At 37.4% G+C, this 25356-nt stretch overlaps 3 protein-coding genes across 5 annotated transcripts in view; 2 read left to right on the plus strand and 1 right to left on the minus strand.

Annotated features, from left to right (window-relative positions):
- Positions 1-587: 587 nt before the first annotated feature.
- On the minus strand, positions 588-5840 carry LOC145977356 (uncharacterized). 2 transcript variants are annotated; one of them, XM_083109277.1, is made up of 2 exons: positions 5575-5840; positions 588-5432 (listed from the first exon to the last, which is right to left on the minus strand). In XM_083109277.1, the coding sequence occupies exon 2, from the start codon at positions 5422-5424 to the stop codon at positions 1351-1353; it is 4074 nt and encodes a 1357-aa protein (XP_082965403.1). In that variant the 5' UTR covers positions 5425-5432; positions 5575-5840; the 3' UTR covers positions 588-1350. The 2 variants fall into 2 exon arrangements, with proteins under 2 accessions (XP_082965403.1, XP_082965404.1); XM_083109278.1 differs by having other exon boundaries at positions 588-5437.
- Positions 5750-15689, plus strand: LOC145977354 (uncharacterized). Of its 2 annotated transcripts, none has more exons than XM_083109276.1 (10): positions 5750-6072; positions 7001-7270; positions 7717-7939; positions 8253-8799; positions 8919-10781; positions 10854-13011; positions 13238-13324; positions 13657-13913; positions 14029-14112; positions 14292-15689. In XM_083109276.1, the coding sequence occupies exons 2-10, from the start codon at positions 7006-7008 to the stop codon at positions 14631-14633; spliced, it is 5826 nt and encodes a 1941-aa protein (XP_082965402.1). In that variant the 5' UTR covers positions 5750-6072; positions 7001-7005; the 3' UTR covers positions 14634-15689. The 2 variants fall into 2 exon arrangements, with proteins under 2 accessions (XP_082965402.1, XP_082965401.1); XM_083109275.1 differs by lacking the exon at positions 5750-6072 and adding an exon at positions 6730-6913.
- A 3773-nt stretch (positions 15690-19462) lies between these two features.
- LOC145977358 (neural cell adhesion molecule 2) overlaps positions 19463-25356 on the plus strand; it is a 29019-nt gene continuing 23125 nt past the window's right edge. The window contains exon 1 of the mRNA XM_083109282.1: positions 19463-20926. Within this exon, the coding sequence (XP_082965408.1) occupies positions 20845-20926 (82 nt within the window). The 5' untranslated portion in view covers positions 19463-20844. The remainder of the gene's footprint in view (positions 20927-25356) is intronic.

Consider the following 25356-nt stretch of genomic DNA (forward strand, 5'->3'; position numbering starts at 1 on the left):
ATTTCTTGTATCGTTCAAGCAAATATACGAAATTTTTATTTCTTGTATCTTCCAAGCGAATATGTGAAATTTTTATTGGAAGAATTTAACGAAAGAATCCAGAAAGCAATGATATGATATTTTACGAGCGAGATCACTTTTGAGCAACCACAGTACGACACCAGGGATGCTTCAAAAGATACCATAGAATATTTAACTTTTGCGACGAAATTTCAACATTTGAGTTTGAATAAAGATCATATGCATATATGTGTATATATATATATATATAGCTTGAGCAATAAATATAACAGTGTTTAATGAATTGATTAAAAGAGAATAAATATACGAATAAATACAATTATTGCGAAGTATAAATTTAAATATATTGTGATATAAATAAAAGTATCAAGATAGCAATCTATTGATTTTAGTGGCCGTATTTCGAAAATTTGATTATGATACATTAATTATAATTAATTTTCGTTGACATCTAAGATCGATACGTTTCACGAATTCAATAAAAAGAGAAGCGTTATTTTTTTTTGCAAATATCTAATCTATTTATTGTATAATCTAATCATAGAGATAACTTTATAAAGATCAAAATTGAAAGTTAAAGATCGGAAAGTATAAAAAGAACAGATACGATTGCAGGAATGCTCGAGGACTATCCGCGCTTATTTGCAACGTGCCACATTGCACTCTGGCAGTCTAGGGGAATGATAGATGAGCAGAGCAACTATGCCGCAGAGCGAGCTTCGGCTTTTTGCTAAAATAATCTCAGATGAGAATTTTCAACGTGATGCCGTGGTCGTAGAGTATGCGATAATGGCTCGACATGCACACGCGATTAAAATGCATTATTACGCGCTTCACCGACACCGCACTTCGTCCTTATCATCGTCACGCCGCTGTTGTCATTGTCCTGTTTGGCTTTAACTACTCGTCGCCCTAAAAGCGCTGAAGATTAAGTAGCTACGCGCTTTCAGGAGGTTTTGTCAGTCGCTCTTAAAATGATTCTTTGGTGCTCGCTAAGAGAACACGAGTTATCTTTATGAATTTTAGAAGAACTGCCGTTTTACGTGAAACCTTTATCAAGTAAAGGAGGTAAATAAAGTATACAAAGAGAGGTATTCAAAGCATGACAAGTTATCAGAGCGTAATAAAATTGTACTTACACATCCTTTAACTTAACACGTTATAAGCTACATATTTTTATTCTGAGGTATAAGTAATTTCATAATCAAATCTGCTTTCTTAATTAAAATTAATTACCATAATTTTCTAGATTAGATAAAAACGCGGATAAAATTCAACAAATTATGATATGTACAAAATTCAATAGATATGATGTATCTATTCCAGAATTTAACTTATTAATTTTTGTCCTTCTATATGTTGTAGATTTTCTTCGATTGATCGTAGTCCAGGATTGTTGGAAAAAGCACAGTCGAGTCTTTCCCTCTTCTCTCGATTGATTGTACGTAAATTTTTTTTCGGAAAGTTATACTTCTTTAGATCTTCATTTAATATACTTTCAAAATTATTTTTTGAGCTTTTCTCCGATGCTACCAATACTGCGGTGTGTTCATTTATTTCTCTCAATGTGTCTCGCAGACGACCTTCTAATCCCACATTTGTCTCCTTTAATTTTTCGTTAATACTTAATAAGCCGTTCACTTTGAGTCTTAGATCGAAGTTCGACTTTCTCGAAGCAGCGAGCTCATCCTTTAAAGCCATCTTCTCGGATTTTAATGCGTTTAATTCTTTCTTAAACATCTCGAGCCGTGACCTCAACGCTGCTTTCTCGTCCCTTAGATTCATCAGCTCGAGTTTCAAAGCCTGAATCTCCTCCGTCGCTCTGCTAAAGTCGGTCTTCGTTTTCTCGCTGTTCATCAGGCTGAAGTTGAGACTATCTCGCAGAATATCTACCTTCATCTTCAGCGCTCTATTCTCGACTTCGAGTTGATCGATAGCGATGGTGGACCTCTCTTTGTCGTCGAACATTTTCGAATCATCGAAATAATTGCTTATCTCTTTTCTATACAAGATATTTACGATGTCAAATTTCCTCAAGATGGAACCAATAATTTCTTCGTCGTTAGATTCTTTCGTCCACATCAGCGGACTCTCGAATTCGTCTTTTGTGCGAGCCAGTTCCATCGTAATCTCGGGGTTTTCGGATCTCAAATTTGCCCGTTCCAATTTCAAAGCCTTATTCTCCGTTCTCAGCCTCTTTAGTTCACCATTGGGCTTGTCTTTGATCTTTACTTTGTCATCGTGACCCGTGTATGTATCAGATTTTACTTTGAGTTCTGTTTCTCCGTGCCTCTGCTCGTCAATTTCGACCCTTATGCTTGTACGCGTGGCATCCGAATAATTCTGCCTGTATTTAACCTTGTTACGAGCATCCGCGAATCCGCGCTCATAGTCCATTGCGAACGGATACAGCATATCGATCTTATTTAAGTGACTCTTGCGATCGTTATTTTCGTGATGCAACGCAGCTGCGGCAAATCGCAGTGCCTCGTACTTCGTTTGCTGGATTCTCAATTGATTACCGAGTATTCTGTACTCGTTACCAATTTCATTAAGTCTCTCCCTCGCGTCATCCCTTTCTTTCGTCAGCTCACTGATATCCCTCTCCCTCTCGTTGCAAGTAACCTGCAAGAGAGCATTCCTCGCCTTCGCTTTGTCATTTTCGACTCTTGATTTATTCAATTCCACGGAAAAATATTCATTCTCCGCTTCCGCTTTATTCAAGCGCTCTCGCAAGGCGACATTCTCATCATCGAGCTCGTTAATACGCGTCGCCAGCTCGTTCTTTTCTGTCAAGAGCACTCGTACGCGGTCCTCGGTCTCGGTAGCTCGGACAGACAGCGCATCCAAATCGCCAACGATCCTCGAATTCTCCGATAGTAGTCGTGCCGTTTTAGCAGCCGCATCTTCGAGCTCCTCTCCTGCCTTCTTCAACTCGAACTTTAAATTCTCCACGGCAGTTTCCTGCTCGCTTATCTTCTCCCGCAGGCTGTTACGCTCGGACTTAAATTTGTTAACTTGATCCTGCAACGCGGCGCACTTGTTATTGGCATCGGCCATCAACCTATCCAGTAATCCTTTTTCGGATTTCAACTTCGACAACTCCGCCTCAAGTTGTTCTTTCTCGTTCTCAAGCTGTTTGACTTTACTCCCTAACGCTTTGTTCTCCGCCATCGTTTTATCGAATTCCTTCAATGTTTCCTTGTCGGCGCTTGTCTGGACGTTCAATCGATACGTCAACGATTGCTCGTTGGACTTTAGATCAGAAATTTCATTCTCCAGCTTCGCTCCGTCGTCAACTGTTTTAACTAGTATGCATTTCAGATAGCCGATTCGCTCGTTAGCCTCGTTCAGGCTTATTTCAGACTCATTTGACTCTGCTTTCAAGCGCTTTAATTCATCCCTGAGGTTTCGCGCACGCTCTCGCGAATATTCGCCATTGTCTCGGTTCTCCCTATCGCTCTCCTCTACGGAACTTTTCAATTTGTCCAGTCGCTCGCGTTCCTCCTGTTTCCCAAGTCCCTCAATTATACTTCTCAGTTTTACATTTTCGTCAGAAGCGATCCCAAGTTTCATCTTCAGAGCCTCCACCTCGGCCTCAAGGACCCCTTTCAGCGCATTCCGTTGAATAATAATATCTTCAATTTCCTTGTCTCTCTCTTGGAGAATATTACGCATCTCTTCTGTTTCCCTTAATAGCGTCTCTTTGTCATCGCGAAGGGTCTGCAATTTTTTTCTTACCACATCAATTTCGACCTTCATCAGTTGCATTTCCGCGACACGCTGCACGGAATGTTCGCGTTCATGCGACAACTCTAATATTTCTTGTTTTCTCCTCTTTATATCTTCTCGAAGGTTTTCGTTTTCACCGCGTATGTCATCGATAATCCTCTCATATTTCTTACCGTTTTTCTCTAATAATAATTTAACATTTACATATTCATCGTTCAGCGCATTTATACGTTTGCCTCTTTCCATTAGTTCCAATTTCAAATCCATGATTAATGTTTCAAGGTGTGCGATTCTTTCGCATAAACTCGCGCGATCATCGAAAATTTCGAGATCTTTTATTTTGCGACACAATCGATCAATCAAGTCCTCCAATTCCTTCATTATTTTTCCATTAGTGTTTATAATTTCTAATGGACTTTGTTTTATGATCGCGGTTACCGCGGACGATTTTTTAACGATATTTTCAAGTTCTACGATTTTCGTCATATATTGTGAGCCACTGATGCCACCGATTCTACAATGCTTGTCCATTGGATTTATTTTTAATTTTGAAATTTCGATGTCGATTTCTTTCAAGAAATTATTTAATGATGAAGCTGTTTCTAAATACTTGTTGTACCGAACATTCTCGTATGATCGTTTATGTATCGGCACGTTCGATCGTCTAAGTTCTACGGACAACACTTTCAAGTTTACTTTGAGATTAACCACTTTCTTCATGTATTTCAAACAATCTGGATCGCCAGCGGCGATGATCGCCTCGCGATCGCTCCTCAGATTGTTCCTCAAGTCGTTCATCAAGCGTTCCACCTGTCTAACAACGCTAGGAATATCCGTGGCCTCTGAACTTTCACCGCAGTTCGCATTCTCGCGAATAACTTTCAACCGGCCTATTTCTCCCATCAATTGTTCCGCAAGATTGTTCAATTCGCCGATCCTCTTGCAATATTCCGTGTTGCTACCGCATTTCAATCTTAGCATAGCCTTCAATTTGTCCAGCTTGAGGTGCAAGTTTTTATTTTTCGTCTTAAATCGATACAGATTCTCGCTAACGTTTACGAGCTCTTCCGAGAGACTGACGACTGTCTCGACGATCTTGCCAATTGCGTTCGCGAACACCGCTTCTATCGTTCGATCTCCTCTCTCGAACTCGTTCAGCTTCTCTCTAAGTTTGAGCACGATGCTCGTTTTGCCTTCCTCGGCTTCCTTCAGTTGCTTCCTCAGGCGCAAGATTTCGTCGTTCAGACGTTCCTTCTCGTTCGAGAACGCGTCTTCGATCCTGGCGATCTTATCGCTTATCTCGCAGACGGCGACACGCGCAATATCCTCTTCAGCTTTCGTCAGGGCGTCTTTCAGACTCGTTACCTCGTTCTCCAGAGTGTCGTTCGCCTGCTCCAACCGGATAATCTCTGCTCTCTGATGTACGATCAAAGGGTCGATCTGCGGATTATCGTTCTCATTCTTGTCTTCATCCGCGCGCAAAGCCATTTTCATTCGCCAGATATTACTCTTTAGTTTTGCACTATCGTCCCGCCAATCCTTCATCTGCTGCATCATGTTGTGGAGTTTATGCAAAGTTGCAACAGCCATCTTGGCAAGTCTCGTCTTCTCTTCGATGGCGACGTCAATTGCGATCACTGGCAAGTAATCGTCGAGATATCCGTCACTCATTGTCGCTTCTTAACTTTTCCCAAGGTTATGTAACATGTAACATAATAAATCAAGCGTGATAATTTTGTTAAATATTAACGTCAGATGAAAAAGTTTTTAAAACTTAAAATTTAAAATTTTCTTATATGTTTAATAAATTTAGATAATTACCTTTATATTATACAATTTTTATTAGAATAATATTAATTAATTTCGTTGTGGTTAGTGTCATTAGCGTTGTTTATAAATTTAATATAAGCATCGTGATTGGCGTTGGTATAAATATCGATAAATATTTTTCATTACGTGTACGCGAATTTTATTACAGGAACTTTGAAGTCTTCTATAAACGTTTTGTCAATATTTGAAATATTAATACTTGAAAATTTTCATAGGTAGATACATTGAGGTACCAAGTGAAGGAGCGAATACATCCGAAGATAAGAAATCGATTTTTATGTAGAGGTGACAGAAAAATACAAATAGAGATGCCTTCAATCTGCTTCAAAAATTTGTCAGCATGTGACAACTGTGTGTCACGTGACAGCATGTCATTTGTACAACATATTTATATTTATAATACATCTTGTGAGAGCCGATCCGTTGTTTCGTTACGCCAATTCGATTAATAAAATGATGATTTTGCATTAGCAACGACACGAGCGAACGGTGAGCAAAAAGGGGCGCAAAGTTTCGTGAAGTTCGAGACCCCGTACACCGCCGTGTTTTCCCCTTTCCTTTGCAATTACCGCGCAGATTTAATTGATGACGGGACCTCTCGATAAGTTCTTGAACAGAACCGAACCGTGGTTCAAGTGCTCTCGAAACTCTCGAAACTTAAGAAGCGTTCAGTATCGCTGCGCCGACCCCTCAATATCGGAACACCTAATAAGACTGTTCTAACGAGGACTCGCCGGGCATACTGTGCGCGCAATTCAATTATAGCGACCGCTTAATTATGTGGGTCGTACATAACCGGTACTTCCGGTTTCCCGGTACGCGAACTTTGCGAGAGGAAACTTGGTGAATAATGCGCGTGTCCTAATGTCTCCATCCTAAAGCTGCCATAAGCTACATCGATGGGATCTCACGCGGGATTCTCGACATATAAATCGAAATTCTTGACGTATTCTTAGAAATTGTGACATGAGACGTGAAAGAAATTAATAATCAGTTTGCCTGATTATTAATTTAACGTCAAATTATGTTATTTTGCTATAATTTCGTGATTAAATCGCTCGAAATTTAATTCGCGATATTAATAAGTCGAGTTATATCGATCTCGTCAGCGTTGAATTCGAGAATAATGTTGACCTATTCCAAAAATATGAGATATCTTATAAATTTTCTCGTGCTAATTTTATGCGTACAAAGATCAGCGAAACTTTTTTGCAAACAATATTAAATTATTTGATAGCTGGATGAATTATTCATAAATTGACCCGAGTTAAATAAATTTCCGATAATATCACAAGAAGTATAATTATATACACAATTATATATGCAATTGGTATTAGTTCCTAACCTTTAAATCTTTTATACGATACGCTTTTACGGACATCATACATATTAAATATGATCCTCAAAATTATAACAGAGGTCATGGAGAATCGATCACCATTTTGTTCTTGCGGATGCCATGCACCACGGTCGCTGAAATCGATCGAACGAGAACCGCCCAACGAGCCATGCTGTTGCTGCGATTACAATCCTTTCAGCGACGATTCGAAAGAATCGGAGATCTATGATTTGCCGTTTGCCTTGCGAAAGCTGACGGTAATGAAGTGCCAGATGAAGAAGTGGCGCATGGAACGCCTGCAACTCGAGAGCGAAAATAGGTCTCTGAAACAAGCCCTACAATCACTCGGTATCGATGTTCCACTTCACAGCCGAATTTTTCTCTCCTTCGCTTCTTGTATATTATTACATTTCTTATATACCTTTCGAATCACGCTAGGAATAATCAATCGGTCATGTTCCACTTGTGTAATACTTCTAGTTTAAGCTTTTGTTAAAAGATTCATTTTACATTAGTTAATTTTGTATACTTTGATTGAAAAATATATAAAATAATCTTTCTTTAATTATATAATTTGATGTAAAGGGAGAGGATGTGTGTGTGTGTGTGTGTCTTATTATTATACATATATTATAAATTCCATTCTTGTTCTTTGCTTTTAAGTCTGCGGAATTGGCATGCATAGCGCACCGCAAGAGAGACCCTGTTCTTTTTAACCGCATAAAAGAGGATTACGAATATACATACAATATATACGTATATATATTTCGAGCGGTCAAGTAATTTTCATGTAGGTGGGAAGCCCGACGGAATATTTGGTCCTGATCCCTTGCTCGTGCATTATCGCGAGGAAAACGAAAGACTGCAAAATGCAAATGAGGAACTGGCTGAAAAAGTTTGTAACCTCGAAGAGAGCCTCGCCGAACGAGATTGCTGCGACGATCCCTGCGAGAAAGTTAAATACATGAGGGAGAAAATAGCAGCGCTGAGAGATCGTTTCACTGCCGAAAAGAAACGGTACTACTGCTAATTGAATATGAGATTTCGTCAAGACGGCAATGCGTTTTTTCACGTATCGTTCTAATAGAAAAGTTTCTTCTTCTTTGCACAATAAGAAAAAACGCCGCAGTCTATGAATTTATTATCAATTAATAGCTCAGTAATTAATGACTAAGAGCTCTTTTTGTTTCATACCTTGTAAAGTTATATAGCTTTGAAAGAAGATTAATCATAGTTTATTTGCTCGTTTCACATTTCCTTGAAAACTATCAATCTTCATTAAATGCAGGATATTAATATAATAATGTATAAACTGTTAATATTTCGACAGAATGCGAGATACGATATCCCATTTTAAGCTGAAACTGGCGGAAGCCGAGGAGGATACTTCCTGCGCGGCATTAAACCGTTTGAGGGCAAAGCTTCGCGAGTTAATGAAAGATGGTCAGAAAGCCGATCAACAGGTACTACCAGTAGTTGTCGAAAGATCAATGCAGACGTCGGTGGATCTCTCAGAAAGCTACGAAAATCTACGAATAGAGAACGAGCGTCTGCAAGCCGAGTTAATGCAAATGCATCGTTCGATCAGGGAGGTTGATGTACCGATCTTAAAAGACAGTATCGCTCCTCCATCTATAGATAAAGAAGAGATAGATACGGAGAGATCGACGTTACTGAGCCGCCTTCAGAATTGCGAAGAGCTTCTGGCCGAATTGAAAATGCATTTAGACGAGAAAACGGCTCACGCAGAGGCTCTAAAGAGCGAACTTGAAGAGCAAAAAGCTTCCGCATTGGCATTAGATATGGATCAGGTGACCGTCAGTCGTAAAGACGCAGAGGACGAGGTTGAGATAAAAAAAGAGGAACCTGACGATAAGGTATCTTACTTTATTTATCTATGCGTGCAGAGATACTTGCGATCAATCACGCTAAAAGTTGCGAATGTTTTACACGTTTAACTCGCAACAGTTTATGACAATTGGACGTTTGTTTGCAGATTACGGAGCTTCTTAGCAGCCTGGGGCAATCTGAACTGGTTGTGAGCAAGTTGCAGAACGAGATCGAAGATATGAGGTTTCAACTGTATAATCTCGAGATAGAGAAAAAGGAACTTCTCGATGAATTAGGGAAGCTACGGAACATTGTGTCGGAGAGAAATGATCAAATAAATAAATTAAACAATGAAAGTGAATCCCTGAGGAAGCATATTGAAACAATAAAATCCGAATGCGATGAATTAAGTACTAAGAATGCGTCATTAGATATAGAAGTACGAGAAACACGAGAGAAATTGAAAAGAACGGGAGATGAAAATAACGAGTTAAGAAACGAGATCGATAAGTTGAATGTTAACCTGCGTCTCCAGGAAGAAAAATTTCAAGTGGCGCAAAAGGAGCTGGGGGGTGCGAGAGACAATTTGCATAGTCTCGAGACTGAGAATGAATTCTTGAAGAAGGCATTGGAAAATGCTCAATTGGAGACTAATGAACGTAAAGAAGAAAATGTTGCCTTGAAAAACAATCTTGATAATATGATTAAGGAATTAGAATCTGCGAAAGACGAAAATAATAATATTAAGACGGAGGTTAATCAATTATTATCTGAGAATAAACATTTACGGGATGAGTTAGAAAAACGAGTGGCGGAGACAGATCAGTTAAAATCCGAAAGAGCTGCATTAAAGGACGGTCTCGATAGATTACTGGAAGAGATGGATAAATTGAAGATTGACAGCGATAAACTAAAAGATGAAAATGTTGTTATTACAGCCGAAAGGGACAATTTGACAGCCGAAAGAGACAACTTAAAATCTGAAAATATTCTTCTTAAAGACGATTTGTTTAAGACAGATTCAGCGTTAGATGATGCAAAGAAACAATTGGATGAGTTTAAAGTGAAGAATGAAGTTCTTACGGAAGAATTGGAGAAGACTAATATAAATAATAATAAGTTATTCTCAGATTTTAATGCTCTACAAAGCGAAATGGCAAAATTAAAGTTGGAAAACAGAAAATTGTTACAAGAAGCGGATGATGGGAAGGAAGAGCTAACAAAATTATTATCCGAAATAGAAAATCTGGGGAAGGAGATAGATGATTCAGGTAACGAATTAATAAGAGTAAATAACGAAGTTGTAGATTTGCGGAAGGAAACGGCTGGACTAAATAATGAATTGAAGGAGACGAAAGTTATAAACGAACAACTAAGGGTAGACATTTACCAAATGGCAGAAAACAATAAAGCTATTAAAGCGGAAATGGATAACTACAAAGATGAAAATGATAAACTAAAGACAAAGGTAAGCGAAATGAAGGAACAAGTAAATTTATCGACGGATGAAGTAAATAAATTAAGAAAACAACTTGAGGACGCTGAAAATCGGGTTAAGTTGCTCGAGTCTCAGATCGCTAGTTTACAGACTGATAAGGATGAGGTACAAGACGAGATCAACGCTTTGCAAAACAAAATCAACAAACTAAAACTAGATCTTAGTGCAAAAACTGCTGCTAAACGAGACATTCAGGAAGAGTTAACAGCATTGAAAAATGAAATGAAAAATTTGATCTCGAAAATCGATGAATTAAAAGTGCAAAATCATGCCTTAGAAGAAGAAAGAAATGCTCTCAAGAATGAATTGTTGAGTCTGAGCGAAGAATTATCAAATCTAAGAGTTACGAACGCTGAGATGACGAGCGAGATTAATAATTTAAGACCAGAAATATTTAATCTCCAATCGAAGATATCTAAATCGGAAGAGGATATAGAATATTGGAAAATAGAGAATTGCAAACTCAAAATGGATATAGATAAACTATCTATCGAGAGTGAAAAGACAAAGGAAGATTTAAACGTCGGCAAGGTAGAGATAATTAATTCATATTCCTTGCGTCTAACTTTTTATTTTTGATAATAATTATCTTGAAATTCATAGGTTGAGCGACAATCATTAGAGGAGGAGATAACTAATCTTAAGAATGAAAAGGTTAAGCTCGAAGGAGAAATTACAGAGCTTAAAAATCAACTGGAAAGACTAAATCTGACTTCACTCGCTGAAAAATCTGCTAAAAAAGAGGCTGTGGAAGAATTGGCGAAAGTCAGCGACGAGGTTATTGCATTGAAAGAAGAACTCGAAGCATTAAAAATTGAATTGACTAAATTAAGAGTCGAGAACGATAAGATAAGAGGCAAAGAAGATAATCTGTCGCGTCAAGTATCAACGTTAAAAATAGAACTTGAAAACATGAAAAATGAAATATTAGCTTTGAGAGTTGATAATGATGCATTAAAGTCGAAAATAAATACATTAACAGTTGAAAACAACGAATTGAGAAATGAATCAACGAAAATTATATCCGAAATTGATGATTTGAAATTGAAAAACATGAATTTAATGAAAGAGCGACAGAAATTTGAGGAAGAGTATAGTAAGCAAAAAGACGAGAATGATAGACAGAAAGCTGAAATTAGAACTTTGACATCAAATCTGACAACTGAACAGGTATTATCGGAACAAATTAGGTCAGATTTATCTACTAGCCAATCGGAAAACGATAGATTAAAAGCGGATTTGGAAAAGCTGCAGAAAAATTTTGATGCATTTAAACTAACATATGACAAGCTGAATGATGAAGTAGAGAATTTAAGAGAATCATCAATTGATGCGCAGGACAAGATGAACAAGTTACAATATCACGTGGCTGCATTATTAGAAGAGAAGGAATCGCTTTTGAGCGAATTGGGCAGTTTACGAATGGAAGTGGATAGATTAGATAAAGAAGTTATATTGAATAAAGCTGCTAAGGAAGTTGTTGAAAAAGAGATGATCGTTTTAGACGGGGAATTATCAGTGCTGAAGGCAGAATTGGATAAAACGCGCATGGAAAAGGAGAGCTTAAAAAAGGAATTGAATGACGTGAATAAACGATATGCTAGATTGGAGGACGAAAATGCCGCTTTGAAGACCGAAAATACTAAAATAACGACAGAACTCGATTCCTTCAAGTTCGATTTAACAATAGCGAAGAGCGATCTCGATAAGTCTGAGACTCAGAACGGCAAGTTAAAGGAAGAGATCGATGAGTTGAAGAAAATACTCGGCGATGCCGAAACGAAGATTAAATTTCTGGAAAGACAGCTCGTTGACTTATCGAATGAAAAAGAGAGAGAGAAAGAGAGGCTCGAAAAGGAGGTGAACGACGCGAAAGTTCAGGCTGCAATTTCAAAGGCCCATGCTGATGACGCACGAGCACAAATCGATGACTTAGTTAAGGATTTGAATGCAGAGAAAACAGGCAGAAGCGCTGCCTTGAAGGAATTGGATGCCTTAAAAGACGCTTTGGCTCATTTGCGGGATGATCTAAATAGATGCCGAGCGGACAACGAGCGGTTAACGATCGAGTCGGCTGCTTTGGAAGATCAAGTGCTGGTGTTACAGGCGGATTTGAGAAAATCCGAGATTGAAAACGACAAATTGACGAGGGAATGTAGCAGATTACAAGACGAAAATAGGGACACGAGTGCCAAGTTGAATAACGCTTGGATCGAGTTGGATAAAGTAAAAGATGACATGGCGAGGTCACTAATAAAACGTGAAAAAACACAGCAAGATTTAGAAAAATTGACAATGGAAAAAGAGGAATTGGAAGATAATCTGAGAAGAGCGCAGAGTCATATCGATAAATTAGAAGAAGATGTCGAGAAATCGAAAGGGGACTTTGCAAAAGATATTAACGATATCGACAAGTTAAGAGAAGAATTAGAGAAATTGACAATTGAAATTGAAGAAACGAGAGAAGATTTGATACGCGCGAAAGAAGAGAATGATAAGTTAAAAATTGTCAATAATGATCTTAAATTAGAACTAAATCAATTAAAAGTTCAGCCAGGTGAGATAACGATTTATCCTGAGCAACTAGATGAGGAATTCGATGGATCGATGGATCAAATCCGTAAACTATTCGCCGAAAATACAAATTTGAGATCCGAATTAGATCGTTGTCAAGCAGATAATAAGCAGTTGAATAAACAGCTTGACAATTTGCGAAATGAAAACATTAGATTATTGAAATCTTCTCTTTCTCCTATTGAAGGTTTGTGTATACGATTTTTTTATATATTAATACCAAATATTGTACGTAGCATGCTTATAGATAATTAAATATTCATCATTTTTATCGCGTAGCTATTTAAATCAATGGGCATAATTTAGTCGTGTAATACGTTTCATTCATTCGCGGTTTTCGACGAGCCTTTTTCTCGCCATTAAATTCGTCGGTCGCGTTCGCATTTAAAAAGAAGACATCTTTATAATTCCAGAAGCTGGCGTGATTAAACCGGATGAATGCGGCGACTTCATTAAGGCGAATGAATTACTAAAGAAGCAGATTGAAAAGCAATATGACGGTAAAACTTGCATAAAAACTTTCCAACTGTTTTGCCACCCTGACAGTTTTTATCGTATTGCGTATTTGCTTATTCATAGCTCTTAATGAGAGAGTCGGACTAATATCTTAATAAACTGAACATTTCCATAAATTTGTAATATTTGAAAACAATATTTTGCAACATTAAATCATTATATTTCATTTATTACATATTAACTATATAATGTTGATAAAAATTGTATAATTTGATGGCACATTCAAATAAATTTTATATAAGATGGGATTATGAAATGTAAATGAAATCTTATTATGTAATCTCTATAAGATTATTCGTAATTTTTTTCGCTATAGCCGTGCAACGTGTACGTGATTACATATACTATATAGACGGTAAAATTCCTACGAAACCTGTAATGGCAGCGACGTTGGACGATGACTTGGAGATCACGCGCTGGACGGTGCCCTCCATCGTAGAGTTGTTAAAAGAGTCTCAGAAATTGTCCGAGAATATTTATCTGGCGGAAATCGAAGTGCAAAGCATTGATAGATTAGTGGAACTGCTTAATCAATGCAAGAGAGACAATGAGAATTACATAAAACAACTGTCGGTGAGAATAATAAAAGCATTAGTTTAATATACGCGGCTCTATTTGATGATTTATCAAGAGGGTAACTCGAAATTTCCTTGTGCACATATTAACGCGGGAAATGAATCGTTTCTAGGAGCTTGGTGTAGAAGTTACCAAGGTTGCAGGTGTGGATAATGGCGATGAGCTTGCAGCTTTTGACCCTGAATCTTGGTTGAAGGTACGTGCGTAGTGATGGGAGTTCATTTTGCTAATTTCGCCTTTAATCCCTTCCTTTATACCTATTAAATCTCGTGTCGATTCTTTTCGTGTATACACAATAATCAGTAACAAGACATATGAGAGTATTCTTAGGGTATAATTTTATAAAACGCGAACGATTCGTTTCGCATCTTTCAGTCTTTGACGCTGACGCAATTGGCCGAATTGCATGACAAGATTTGTCTATTGACTTCAAACATGGTGCAACAAGATAGCGGTCCTGCGGGATACGATCGATCAGCGATTAATTGGGACTACGACGGCGATCCGCTGCAAGCGGATTACGACGCTTTAAACCGGAGGATCGCCGCCTTGCAGAAGCAAATAGCCGAGAAGCAGATTGAAGCGGGGTGGAAGCTGCAGGAATTAAGACGGGCTCTCCGTCTCGAGCAGGCTAACCTGATTCAAATCTCCGACCGGATGAATCTCGAAAGAAGACGCAATTTGGCTCTCCATCTCACCATGGATGATTCGGCGTGAAAGCTTTCTATGCTCGACTTTACGCTTGCTTCGAGCAAACTGTATACAGGCGAAATATAAATAAAAGACAATACAAGAATTCGATTTGAGAAATATTCAAAGGACTATACGTGATTCAGAATAATTCAGTAATTTTGGAAATATTCGATTCTTTTTGACACGTTGCAGTTTTGTAATTAAAGCAACACGTGCCGAGAAACGAAAGGGGACAAATAAAATGACGGCTTCAATAGAGCCCCATTTGTTCCCGTACCCTTCTCTCGCACGATCCGAATGATTACGATGATTTTGTAGGCAATATAATTGCGATAACGCCCCATATTCAGCAACAACAGTTTTGTTGCTAATTACGATCGAACAATAACAACTAATGAGAGCCGCTTGTTTCGCAGCACATGCTTGTGCGCTGCCACGTGCGATAACGTGATTTCCTGTTTCATTTCGGAGGTCGCGTTGTTCGATCGAGATTAATTCAATTGTGTCGCGTACCGCATCCGTTCCCACGACTTTACCAGGTTCGTCGAATGCGCGCGCGGGGTTCAATAGAAAGGCGTATGCTGTCGACAAAAAGTAAATATATAATTGAAATGCGCGGCTAGATCAAAACGGTAAATGAATTTTCGAAATCCATTTAATATGTGTATCTACCGTACAGAGGAAATAAACTCGTAAAATGCCGATAGAGAGCTTCCTCGCGAGAGAAAAGGAAAGAGAGAGCAAGAGAGAGAGCAGCCGGATATTTTTTACATATTAACGCGAGATATGGACACATCAACGAGATCTCGCGAAAAATATTGTCATTTTTCTTTCTTTCCTCTTTTTTCAAAATAGATAGAAATCTTTCGATTTATGAATTATGCATATGTGTCCCTCATTTCAAGGTTTTGCATCTTGATTTGTTTTGCGTTGAACAGAACACTATGCTGTTGTAGATACGTTTGTGGGATTGATCAATCGTGGCAGGATATAATCTTTTCACGTCATATAATAAACGGATATTTTAAAGCAATATTTTTATTTAATTCGCGCAAAGAGTGCAACAGTGAGAAAATTATGAAAAAATAAGCTTTCATTTTGCAATTAATAGAATCTTATAATAAATAAACGGATCACAGTGCATATGCGTCAAAATATATTCATACTACATTTATTTCGAAATAACTTTTATATTTATTTAAATTATTTAATGTAAAAAGAGATGGGAATTAGTTGCAACTTTTGACCTAATTTTCATAGTTGCATTCACTGCTTCCCCTTGTCACTCGCACATTAAAAACGAGTCGCTGGACGCGTAACTCAGCTTCGAGAGCACCTGTATCATAAGTGCAATAAGCTCATATTCTATTTCCTAGATATCATAAATGCAATAGGATTATATTCTCTTAGGGGAAGATATCTCTTCCTTTCTCATTAAAATAAAAAAAAATATTTTATATAAATAAAAAAAATATATTAAAAAAATATATTAAAAAAATATATACAAAAAATAAAAAAATATATATATTTATCTCTCCTTCTTCTTCTTCTCTAACATGAAGTTGGATTGGTACATAAGTTTCAGGGTAGGCGTTGATCACACGGAAACTTTGAGAAGAAACTTTCTAACGTAATTCCCGTTTTCTGATACACTGATGCATAATTTATAGGTCGAACCCCTGTCCATTGCACCTCTTCAAGATCGACTCTGTTAGATGGCGACCATTAAGAACGCGGTTCTCGCCCATCTTCACGTCCGGGAAGTTGAAGGACATGTTTCACTTGTTGCTGAACTGTTCCGAGCACTTCGAGAGGTATCTGAACGAGATAATGCTCAAAGACGAGATCATCGAGAGCCAAGATCTGACATCTAACTTCACCATCGATCAAGTTGTATACTTCCAACATTGAGATGTAAATGTCATGAAAGAGGAAAACAATTAATTTTACAAATTTAGTTGTAACCTCTTCTGTTCTGATTTGAAAACCATGATGATTAGAAATATAGTTAGAGAGGGATATCTTAAGCATTTCGAATATTTGATAAATAATCATAACGCAATCGAGTTCATAATTATTCAAGCATTTCATAGAATACAGAAAGCAATATGTGGCGAATTTTGATGTACTTATAGGTCTCCTCCCGAAAAACTGGACGTTAACAGTTGGAGAATTTTACTTGTACAGAAATATTATAGATATGCACATACACGCACAAAATTTACGTGCAAAAATCATATACATATATGTGTGGCTATTATATAACTATGCAGATTATTTTTTATAAATATTTATTTTTTTTTAATATTTTAATGCAATTGTTTGCGCAGAATGAGAGAGAGAACGAAAATATATTTCGAAGGGACAGCAGATATGAATACCGGTGGATCCAGTTCATCTCGATCCTAACATCTATCCTGACCCGAGAGTCTTGGATTTCGAGCGATTTAGAAAGAACGGTATTGAATCAGTGAATCTGATGCACTATCTGGCTATTCGGAGATGGCTTCAGGAATTGAATCAGTAAATATATTGAAAAATTCTCCGTTTCGTTCTCAAGATATTTTTCACTTGAGATACAATTATTTCATTTCCATAAACATATATATAAGCTAAAGAAGACTTTCTTTCGAATAATTTAATATTTGCAAACATTGCAAGTGTATTGAGGGAAAGGATAAATATATGAATGCTAAAAATCAACATTATAACAAGGGTAAAATTGGCATCGTGAAAAATTACAAAATAAAAAATTTAAAAAATTTATTATAAATTTTATATTTATATTTATATTTTTTCTTTTACATTTATATTTATATTTAATTTTACATTTATATTTATATTTTTTCTTTTCCATCTTTTATGATTTTTTATTCGGTGAAATAATTAAAATGCTTTTAATCGTACACGTTTTATTGAGAATTATATGTATATATGAGATAAAGGATGATATTTTATTGCAATATTAAGATGATATTTTCAAGTATTTCTCATTCGGTTAAGTGTAATATCTCGAACATCATCCTTCTACAATGTGATCCTCTAGAAACTTGTTGCGGAAGCAATAAACTTTCGTCTAGAGTACCTTATTGTGCACCTGCGCTTTTAGTAAATACATCATAATTATAATAAACGTGATGCTAGTATGTTTATTCGATATGTGTCTTGTGTATAAGTAATGTACGAGATTGATTATAAATAATCATGTATGGAATTGCAAAATTACAGGATCATTATTGGAAAAGATATATTTTGAGACATCTACCTGTGACACACGCAAAAGCATTTTTCAAACAGTTCCAGTTGAAACATTTTAGATTTATTTTCAGTGTGATGCAGATTTTATGAAATTTTTAAATAAAGCTAAAAGAGAGAAAGAGAGAGAGAGAGAGAGAGGAGGGAGGCAGCTGACGAGGAGTTAACATTTTATATTTTTCCAGTTATATTCTCGAATTTGAAATGTCCATGTCGATGCAATGCGTTTCCGGCGTGTACACATGTGTGATTTTTTTGGTTAGCCAACGTACACGTAAATCACTTTCACTGCCCGCAGGGTGCACGAATTAAATCCGGCTTGTTCTGTAATTCAATTTTTAGCTTTTAATACTCGCGCTTTTATGCATTGGCAGTTGTCATTTTTCTTGAATTGTTGTATTTCGTTGCAATACAAAGCGCATGTAAAAAGCTACGCGGTATGTCGGGATGCGTGGATATGAAGGATTAATTGCCAGGAAAATTGAAAAACAAGAATCTGTGAGTATATATATATATATATATAATACTAAAAGAAAATACTAAAGAAATGCATTTGTCTGAATACTTAAACGTAACGAAATATTAAGTTGATAGGAACAAATCATTATATAATATGTCAACGAAAAAGAATATATATTATACATATAATATATATTCTTTTTCGTTGACATATTATATAATGATTTGTTCTTATCAACTTAATATTTCGTTACGTTTAAGTATTCAGACAAATGCATTTCTTTAGTATTTTCTTTTAGTATTTTATTTTTTTCTGAAACTTGTGTAGTATAGTTTTAATCGATTGAGGAAGAAAGAAAAAGAAGAAGAAAAAGGGGAAGAAAGAAAGAAAAGAAAAAGGACAAAAAAAGAAGAAAATAGAGGCAATGAGCAACAAAGTAGTTGTGGATATGATTGATCAGGCGTTGGAGAACTGTCATTTTGATGGTACTAACAATTATAATTTTATATAAAACACAAGAAACTTTACAAAATGCTTTCAAAATGTCTTCTGCATGTCAAATGTATTTCACGTAGTATACATACATACACACTTATATGTTTCTCTTTTTTTATTTATTATTAATTAATAAAAAGAATTGCTCATAGTGTCTTTGCATTCAGAGATTAATCAAATATCACTTTTGAGGTGACATCGATTCACAAATCTGGATGTTGACAAAAAGAAAAGAAAAAAGAAATTAATTAATTTTAATTAATTGAAATTAAAACATTAAAATTAATCAATTAAAATTATAATTTTTCTCACGTACAATCGCAGATCTTCTCCATTCGCTGATCGCGTTAGCAGACGAGGATTACACCTCCGAAATAATCTTTTTTCCTCACATCTTCCGAGCTACGCAAGCTAAAACGCCTCGCGTTTCTTTGTTCTGTATTGTTCGCGGTCTCAGCGTTTTCAGCGACAGTACGGTCGTTTTCTAACGTTCACCGATTCCGCGGAGCGTTCGGGGGATGCGCGTGATGCAGTAGTATAGAGTAGGACGTGGCCGGGCGCGGGAATGACGGGGGGTGAAAAGTGATCGGCGGGCGCTTTAAGCGGCCGGAGGGTAACGGACTCGTCCGAGTCGCGCCGAGGCAACCCGAAAGCTCCGTCGGCTCCGTCAGTAGGCCTGCCGCAACGCAGCAGTGAGCGCGCCTTCCACCTCTGGCAGGGGCTCGCGTATCCCGAGAGATCGGTTGGACATTACTGACGGCCATGATTTCGATTCGATCCGATCATTGGCACTCTAACGCGCGCGGGTGATCGATCATATCGCGACCCACGGTGACAAGTGTACTCGTGTGAGTGATCCTCCCGGGCAGGGAGGCATACCACCCTCATGTTGCGCGCATCCGGAAGAAACTTGGCACGAATTTGACACCGTCGGGGCCACTGACCAAATGTGATCCGGCTAAAGAAATCACCCGGCGATTAAGCACTTTCCTAAAGAAATAAAACGTATTTTTGTGAACGAATAGATGTTATAAGCAGCGATCAATGATTCGTCTCTGGCGATCGATAATCTTCATCCGTGTACCTGAAATCTCGTCGGGTTGATAAATCTGTTCAATAGAGCCGAGTAATTGAAGATGCGAACGCTTTGGCGTTTTCTGTCAAAATTCTCGTATCATCTGAAAAACGCTGTGAATTTTGCGGGGGATGAAAGATGCGTAACGAAAAGAGTAAGCGATACATCAGTGTAACTTAAAATGTTTTCGTGTACAAAGTACGACGGCGATAACTCCTAATAGTACCTTTTAACCCTCGATGTTGTCGCGCAAACGAAGTCCATTTAACACTTATCGATTTTTCCGTCCCACGTTTCTCGAAAACATCATTACGTCATTATTGTCGGACGATGACGGAGGAGCAGAACGGGTCATTCGCGCGTGTGAGGCTTAGTGGTGTATAAAGTGAACGCCAATAGACTGTGTATGTGCGGAGTATGTACAATTACTCGATCGAGTAACCCCATTAGAGACGACGTTGAAGTCTGCGTACATAAATAACGCTCGTAACCTCACGAAGCCCTTAAGGAGTTACGCGACTTACTTATAATCCGCAGTTTTACGTCGAGAGCCTACCTTGGCGTAGACAGGATACTTTGCGTGCTCCGTGAACTGCACTTAAGCCTTCTCTCAAAGCGCAGTCAGGTCGTATTCTCATCTTCATCGCTAGTTATCGCTAGTTAAAAGTGTATATCGGACGTTTTATCGGAGATCGCTTCGGGAAATTCAACCGCCTGGAGAACTGAATCGTCGGGTCAGATCGATGATGACGGATCCACGTCTTCCACGTCTCCCGATGAGATGCGTCCGTTAAAATCGACCGCGTTTCGTGTGACCTGACGAATTTCTCCGAAGATTCGTCTTACTGAAACTTATCAAGCCACGTCGGGGTCTCCCACTTAAGCACGAAATTCAAGGAGGACGGTATCTGCACGAAGAGCTGCAGGAGCAAGGATTCATTTCGCTTACAATGAAGAGGATGCTTCTGCTGATGAGCTTGCTGGCCCGGTTCGTCGTAGCGGAAGTTCTGCTCGGCGACGTCGATGAGCCACGTAAGTGATTACAAGTTTCCTCGCAGACAGGAATAAAGAATAATGTGTAATTGTGAGAGGAGGGAGAAGGAAGAGGGAGAGGGCGGAGAAGTTTATCTCGCCCGTTCGTTTGCGTCCACTAATGGGGAACAAATAATTGGTTTGGATCGGGAAATATACTTTTATTCTCTTATTACAAGGTTTCTTCTTTCAGTTTATGTTTCTTCAAAGTTCCGTTATCGGTTATATACGCCGGTACGTTTAAGGCTAAGTAATCTACGTTGCTCTTCGGGGGAAACGGAGAGAAAATGTTTACGCTTGCAATATTTCCCTGCTTTCAGCATAGTGAAAATATTTATGCGCTTGCATTAGGATCATTTATATCGATGCTTGTATCGATTTTTATATCGCAACCTAAAGTAATGAAACAGTAGATAGGTCAGGTGATATAATAGTCCAGTTCTATGAATGATAGACGATTAATCTCTTCTGGTGAAATCGGCTTTTATTTACAAAAATAGATTTCGATAAACTGTTTTTGAAAACTTGTACACACGTTTGTTAAAAAAATAGCTTTGAATTTCTAATTGGGATATTTTTAATTTTTTTCAATATTTATTGACACAAAAAATAAAATTTATTTATTATTATTCAAAGATGGTTGTTGATGTTTGAGATCACTCGATGCCTCATTAGACTCTCATTAAGAAAATTTAAAAGTCAAATTTGATTTTGAAATATTCGAAATATATATAAATTTTATATACATTAGTTATTATTTGATTAAGTGTTTCTTGTAACATCAGATAGCACGAGAAAATATTGAAATAAATACTATAACATATGCACATAATTATATGACAAATAAAACACTTCCTCTTCATCACTGTCAATTATATCTAGTAGTCGAGCAAAACATTGACAAGTACTATTATAAGCTTGAACAAATGGCGATAATTAAATTAATTAACAAAGTTAGTTGCAGTGATTGTTTTGTGACTTCTAGAAAAAAAAATTGCAGTGATATTTTGTGTTAAATGAAAAATAGACGAGAAATAGCAGTCATGAATTAATTAAAGATAAAACAAGTAATTACTATTTTATTTTCCTCTTGAATGCAGTTTCTAAGTAAAGAAAAATATATATTTTAAATTATTGAATTTTTCCGCCAAAGAAAATTATTATCTTTTTTATATTTGATATGCAAAAATATCGCTTCATTATTATATATAAATTTCTCGGAATATATATATAACATATATAAACTATACGTATTCATAAACTATACGTATTCACCGTACATGTCGATAAACCGGGCAAACAATAATTGTACAATTTGCGACAGTTTGCCAATGTCGTCTGGAATTATTGTATCGACGGAACATGTCGCCGGGTCATGCCGCAATTATCATGCAACAGCGGCTTGGACAAATAGCGCATTAAACGCGAAACTAAATCGAGCAAGACGGGAATTTATTCGGTGTAATTCGTGTATTTCGGCATGATACGGGCCGATGCGCGAAATGGCCGACAAATGACGCGTTCTGATTTATAGCGCTCGCATAAAAGGATACAGGCGAAATATCAGGCCCGACGCAATCGTGTCCCTAATTAATCGCAAAGGACAAGAGTTGGCGTTACATCGTAATGACATCGGCGATAACCTCATGATGGTTACGGTGCGTGTCGCGCTTCTACGCGCGCGATCGGGAAAAAGAAGAGCGAACGAGCGAGGGTGGGAAGGAAAGAGAAGGGAAGGGAAGGGGAGGGCGCGGGCGTGCATTAATTTTGACATACGCACGGAACGTGAACGGCGTCGAGAATTCGCCGACCTGTCAATAGTTGTTTTGCGGACGGCGGCGCGGACGCGAGCGTCCGCCACACCACTCGTGCTCTACGACATCGGACAGGACCGCGCAACCCGTTTATTTAATCGATGCATTATGCAAATTGACATAACGGCTCCACTTCGGATGCAGTAATCGACCGCCGTCTCTCGACAGATTCACAATGGGCCAACGTGTACGCCGAATAATTGGCAGTAGCGTATCGTGGGCTGAAAATCAAAGCCGCTGTATGCACCCTCCCCCATGGCCCTCCTCTCCCCCGTTGTCACTGCACGAATTTCCGTGTATATCAGGAACCAGCGCGATGGACATTTCCCCCCCCTTCCCCCGTTGTGTGTATCGCGCGCACACAAATGTGTAATGCCGTGTATGTTGAAAATTTGGGAGCTCTGTTCGGAGATTTGTTGTTCCGTTCGGAATTGAATGCAAGGGGGAGAGGAAGGCGGACAATTTGATTCGTGTAGAAAAAGGTATATGATGAGAAATAAAATTATTTTATTTATTATAATTTCTCGCGTCGAAAAATTTGTGCGAAAACGCGCGCTTTGTTTTGCGAAACAAAAAACTCAGAAATAAAAAAATATTTACAAGTCAATATTGAAATCGTACTTTGTACAGAGATTTTGATTGTTTTATATGCAATTCTGTATACCGAATCTCAATTTATTTCTACTATAATGCATCAACTTTTGCGATTATTTTTTAAACTTTTAAAATCATTTTATCTGTCATTCAGTAGGATAACATTTTATTACACATGTTTAAAAATGTCACCCACATATCTTTGAAAGTCTTATTTAAATTGGTCATTTTCTCAAATTATTTGTTGGATAGATAGAAATAAAAGATGATACAACCGAACGAGGTCTTAATGATGGGTTAACTTTCTTAGGTTGATCTCGTTGCATTTGTCATATAATCATTGCATATCTCGTAGCGTCATGGTTGTCATAGTTTGAATGTCGATTATAAAGTAGGACGATTGTAAAGTTAGTACAATTGCTATAGAACAAAGTAACGTTACCTTATCTACTTACAATTGTCATGATATATAAAGCATTAAATTTTTATTTGACGTGAAACGAGATAGAGTACGATTAGAGGCATTAAATGTGCGCCATCCACATATATCACAATCGTTTGCCGTATCATAGCAGGTGACTTTACACTTTGTATTGTTGACAGTAAAACAAATTATGAAAGTACACGAACTCTGAATTACATTGTGCAACTCCATGTGTATACACGTGCATATTGCATTGTTGAATTGTGGCGAAGTATCGATCAATAGTTGAAAGTGTGCGTAAATATTAAAACAAATATATTTAAAACGAGATTCTTACGCCAAAGGTATCTGAAAATTTTCAAAAAATGTTGCTAACACGATTCTATCTTTTTCATCAATAATTTTTATCATTCTAGAGGCAAAATATATAAATGAAAAATATTAAAACATATAAAAGGTACATCTTTTTGGCTCGTTATTTTAGAAAAATACCTGTAATAAAAACAAAGTCAATATGAATCGTGAAACACAAGTATTTGTACTATAAAGTACTTATTATATATATTATGTAGTAATACTTTTGTTTTGCTCTCCATAGCTAAATCATATATATCTTCTTATATTAATTAAAAACTCGTTAAATTAATTCTTGAGAATTTTCTAAAATTTATTCTTGAAAAAAATATGATCTGTAGAGATTGTTATGCACTACGTGAGAAAGTTTTGCTTGATTCAATCTTTAGCTGAAGAGGAAGTCTCTAATACCACTGAAGAACAATCTGCTATCAAGAATAGCAAGTGTAAGAAGTGTATCAAAGTACTTTATAGCACAAACATCTACCTATATCTAAACTGTACTTGTATTGTGAACTCGATATGTTATTGTTCGTAAAGTTATTAATTTTTCGCTTGTTTCATGTTACGGTTATAAACGTTATAATCGTATTCGTAAAAATGTAAAAACTATGTCATGTATCACGTCGACACGCAAGTACATTCGCTGCCATGCATGCGCATGGACGAAACAAATCTTTCGTAAGATCTCTTTTACGAGAAGTTTTTTTCATGAATTATGGCCGGACAATAATTGACGTTAATAAATTTTAATCGCAGTTAAAAAATACGGCGTTCACACAATTTTCTTCGAATCTTCTTATCTTTTTATTTATTTTTAGATACATTTAAATTCAAAATTGATTTTTCACGTTATCGAAAAACACATATACATGAATTTTTGAGATAATGATTTGAAATAAGAGTATATTTGAAAATCGTAGCAAAATTCCTAGGAGCCGATATTTATAGCCGCCATTCGTCGCATCGAATGCGCCTACAGATCTTCTCGTGGTAAACCGCGTGCTCGTAATGGAGCGTAATGTGCGTGTAGCAACGGTCCATTACGGGCGAAGATATTGAAATTCCGCGAAAGTGCAACTTGGATGGATGGAAACTTAAAATTCTTTTGCCGGGGTTGGCGCCGCAGCGAACCACCAGCTCGAGCTTCATATCGGTCTATAAGAAGACGCGGGGGAGGAAAGTTTATAAAGCACGGGTAAAAAGCGGTAGTATTCCGCGGATGTTGAGCTCGGGCTCGAAAT

The sequence above is a fragment of the Camponotus vicinus genome, unplaced genomic scaffold (genome assembly GCF_025532165.1).
Source record: "Camponotus vicinus isolate PSW18456_S1 unplaced genomic scaffold, iyCamVici1.0 SCAF_9, whole genome shotgun sequence".
Classification (NCBI taxonomy): Eukaryota; Metazoa; Arthropoda; class Insecta; order Hymenoptera; family Formicidae; genus Camponotus; species Camponotus vicinus.

What these genes read in the sequence shown, in the direction of transcription:
- LOC145977356 (XM_083109277.1), bottom strand. Translation starts at nt 5,424, where the DNA reads ATGAGTGACGGATATCTCGACGATTACTTGCCAGTGATCGCAATTGAC.
- LOC145977354 (XM_083109276.1), top strand. Translation starts at nt 7,006, where the DNA reads ATGGAGAATCGATCACCATTTTGTTCTTGCGGATGCCATGCACCACGG. An exon ending in TTCACTGCCGAAAAGAAACG is followed by an intron (nt 7,940 to 8,252) that starts GTACTACTGCTA and finishes ATATTTCGACAG; the next exon opens with AATGCGAGATACGATATCCC. An exon ending in ATTACATAAAACAACTGTCG is followed by an intron (nt 13,914 to 14,028) that starts GTGAGAATAATA and finishes AATCGTTTCTAG; the next exon opens with GAGCTTGGTGTAGAAGTTAC.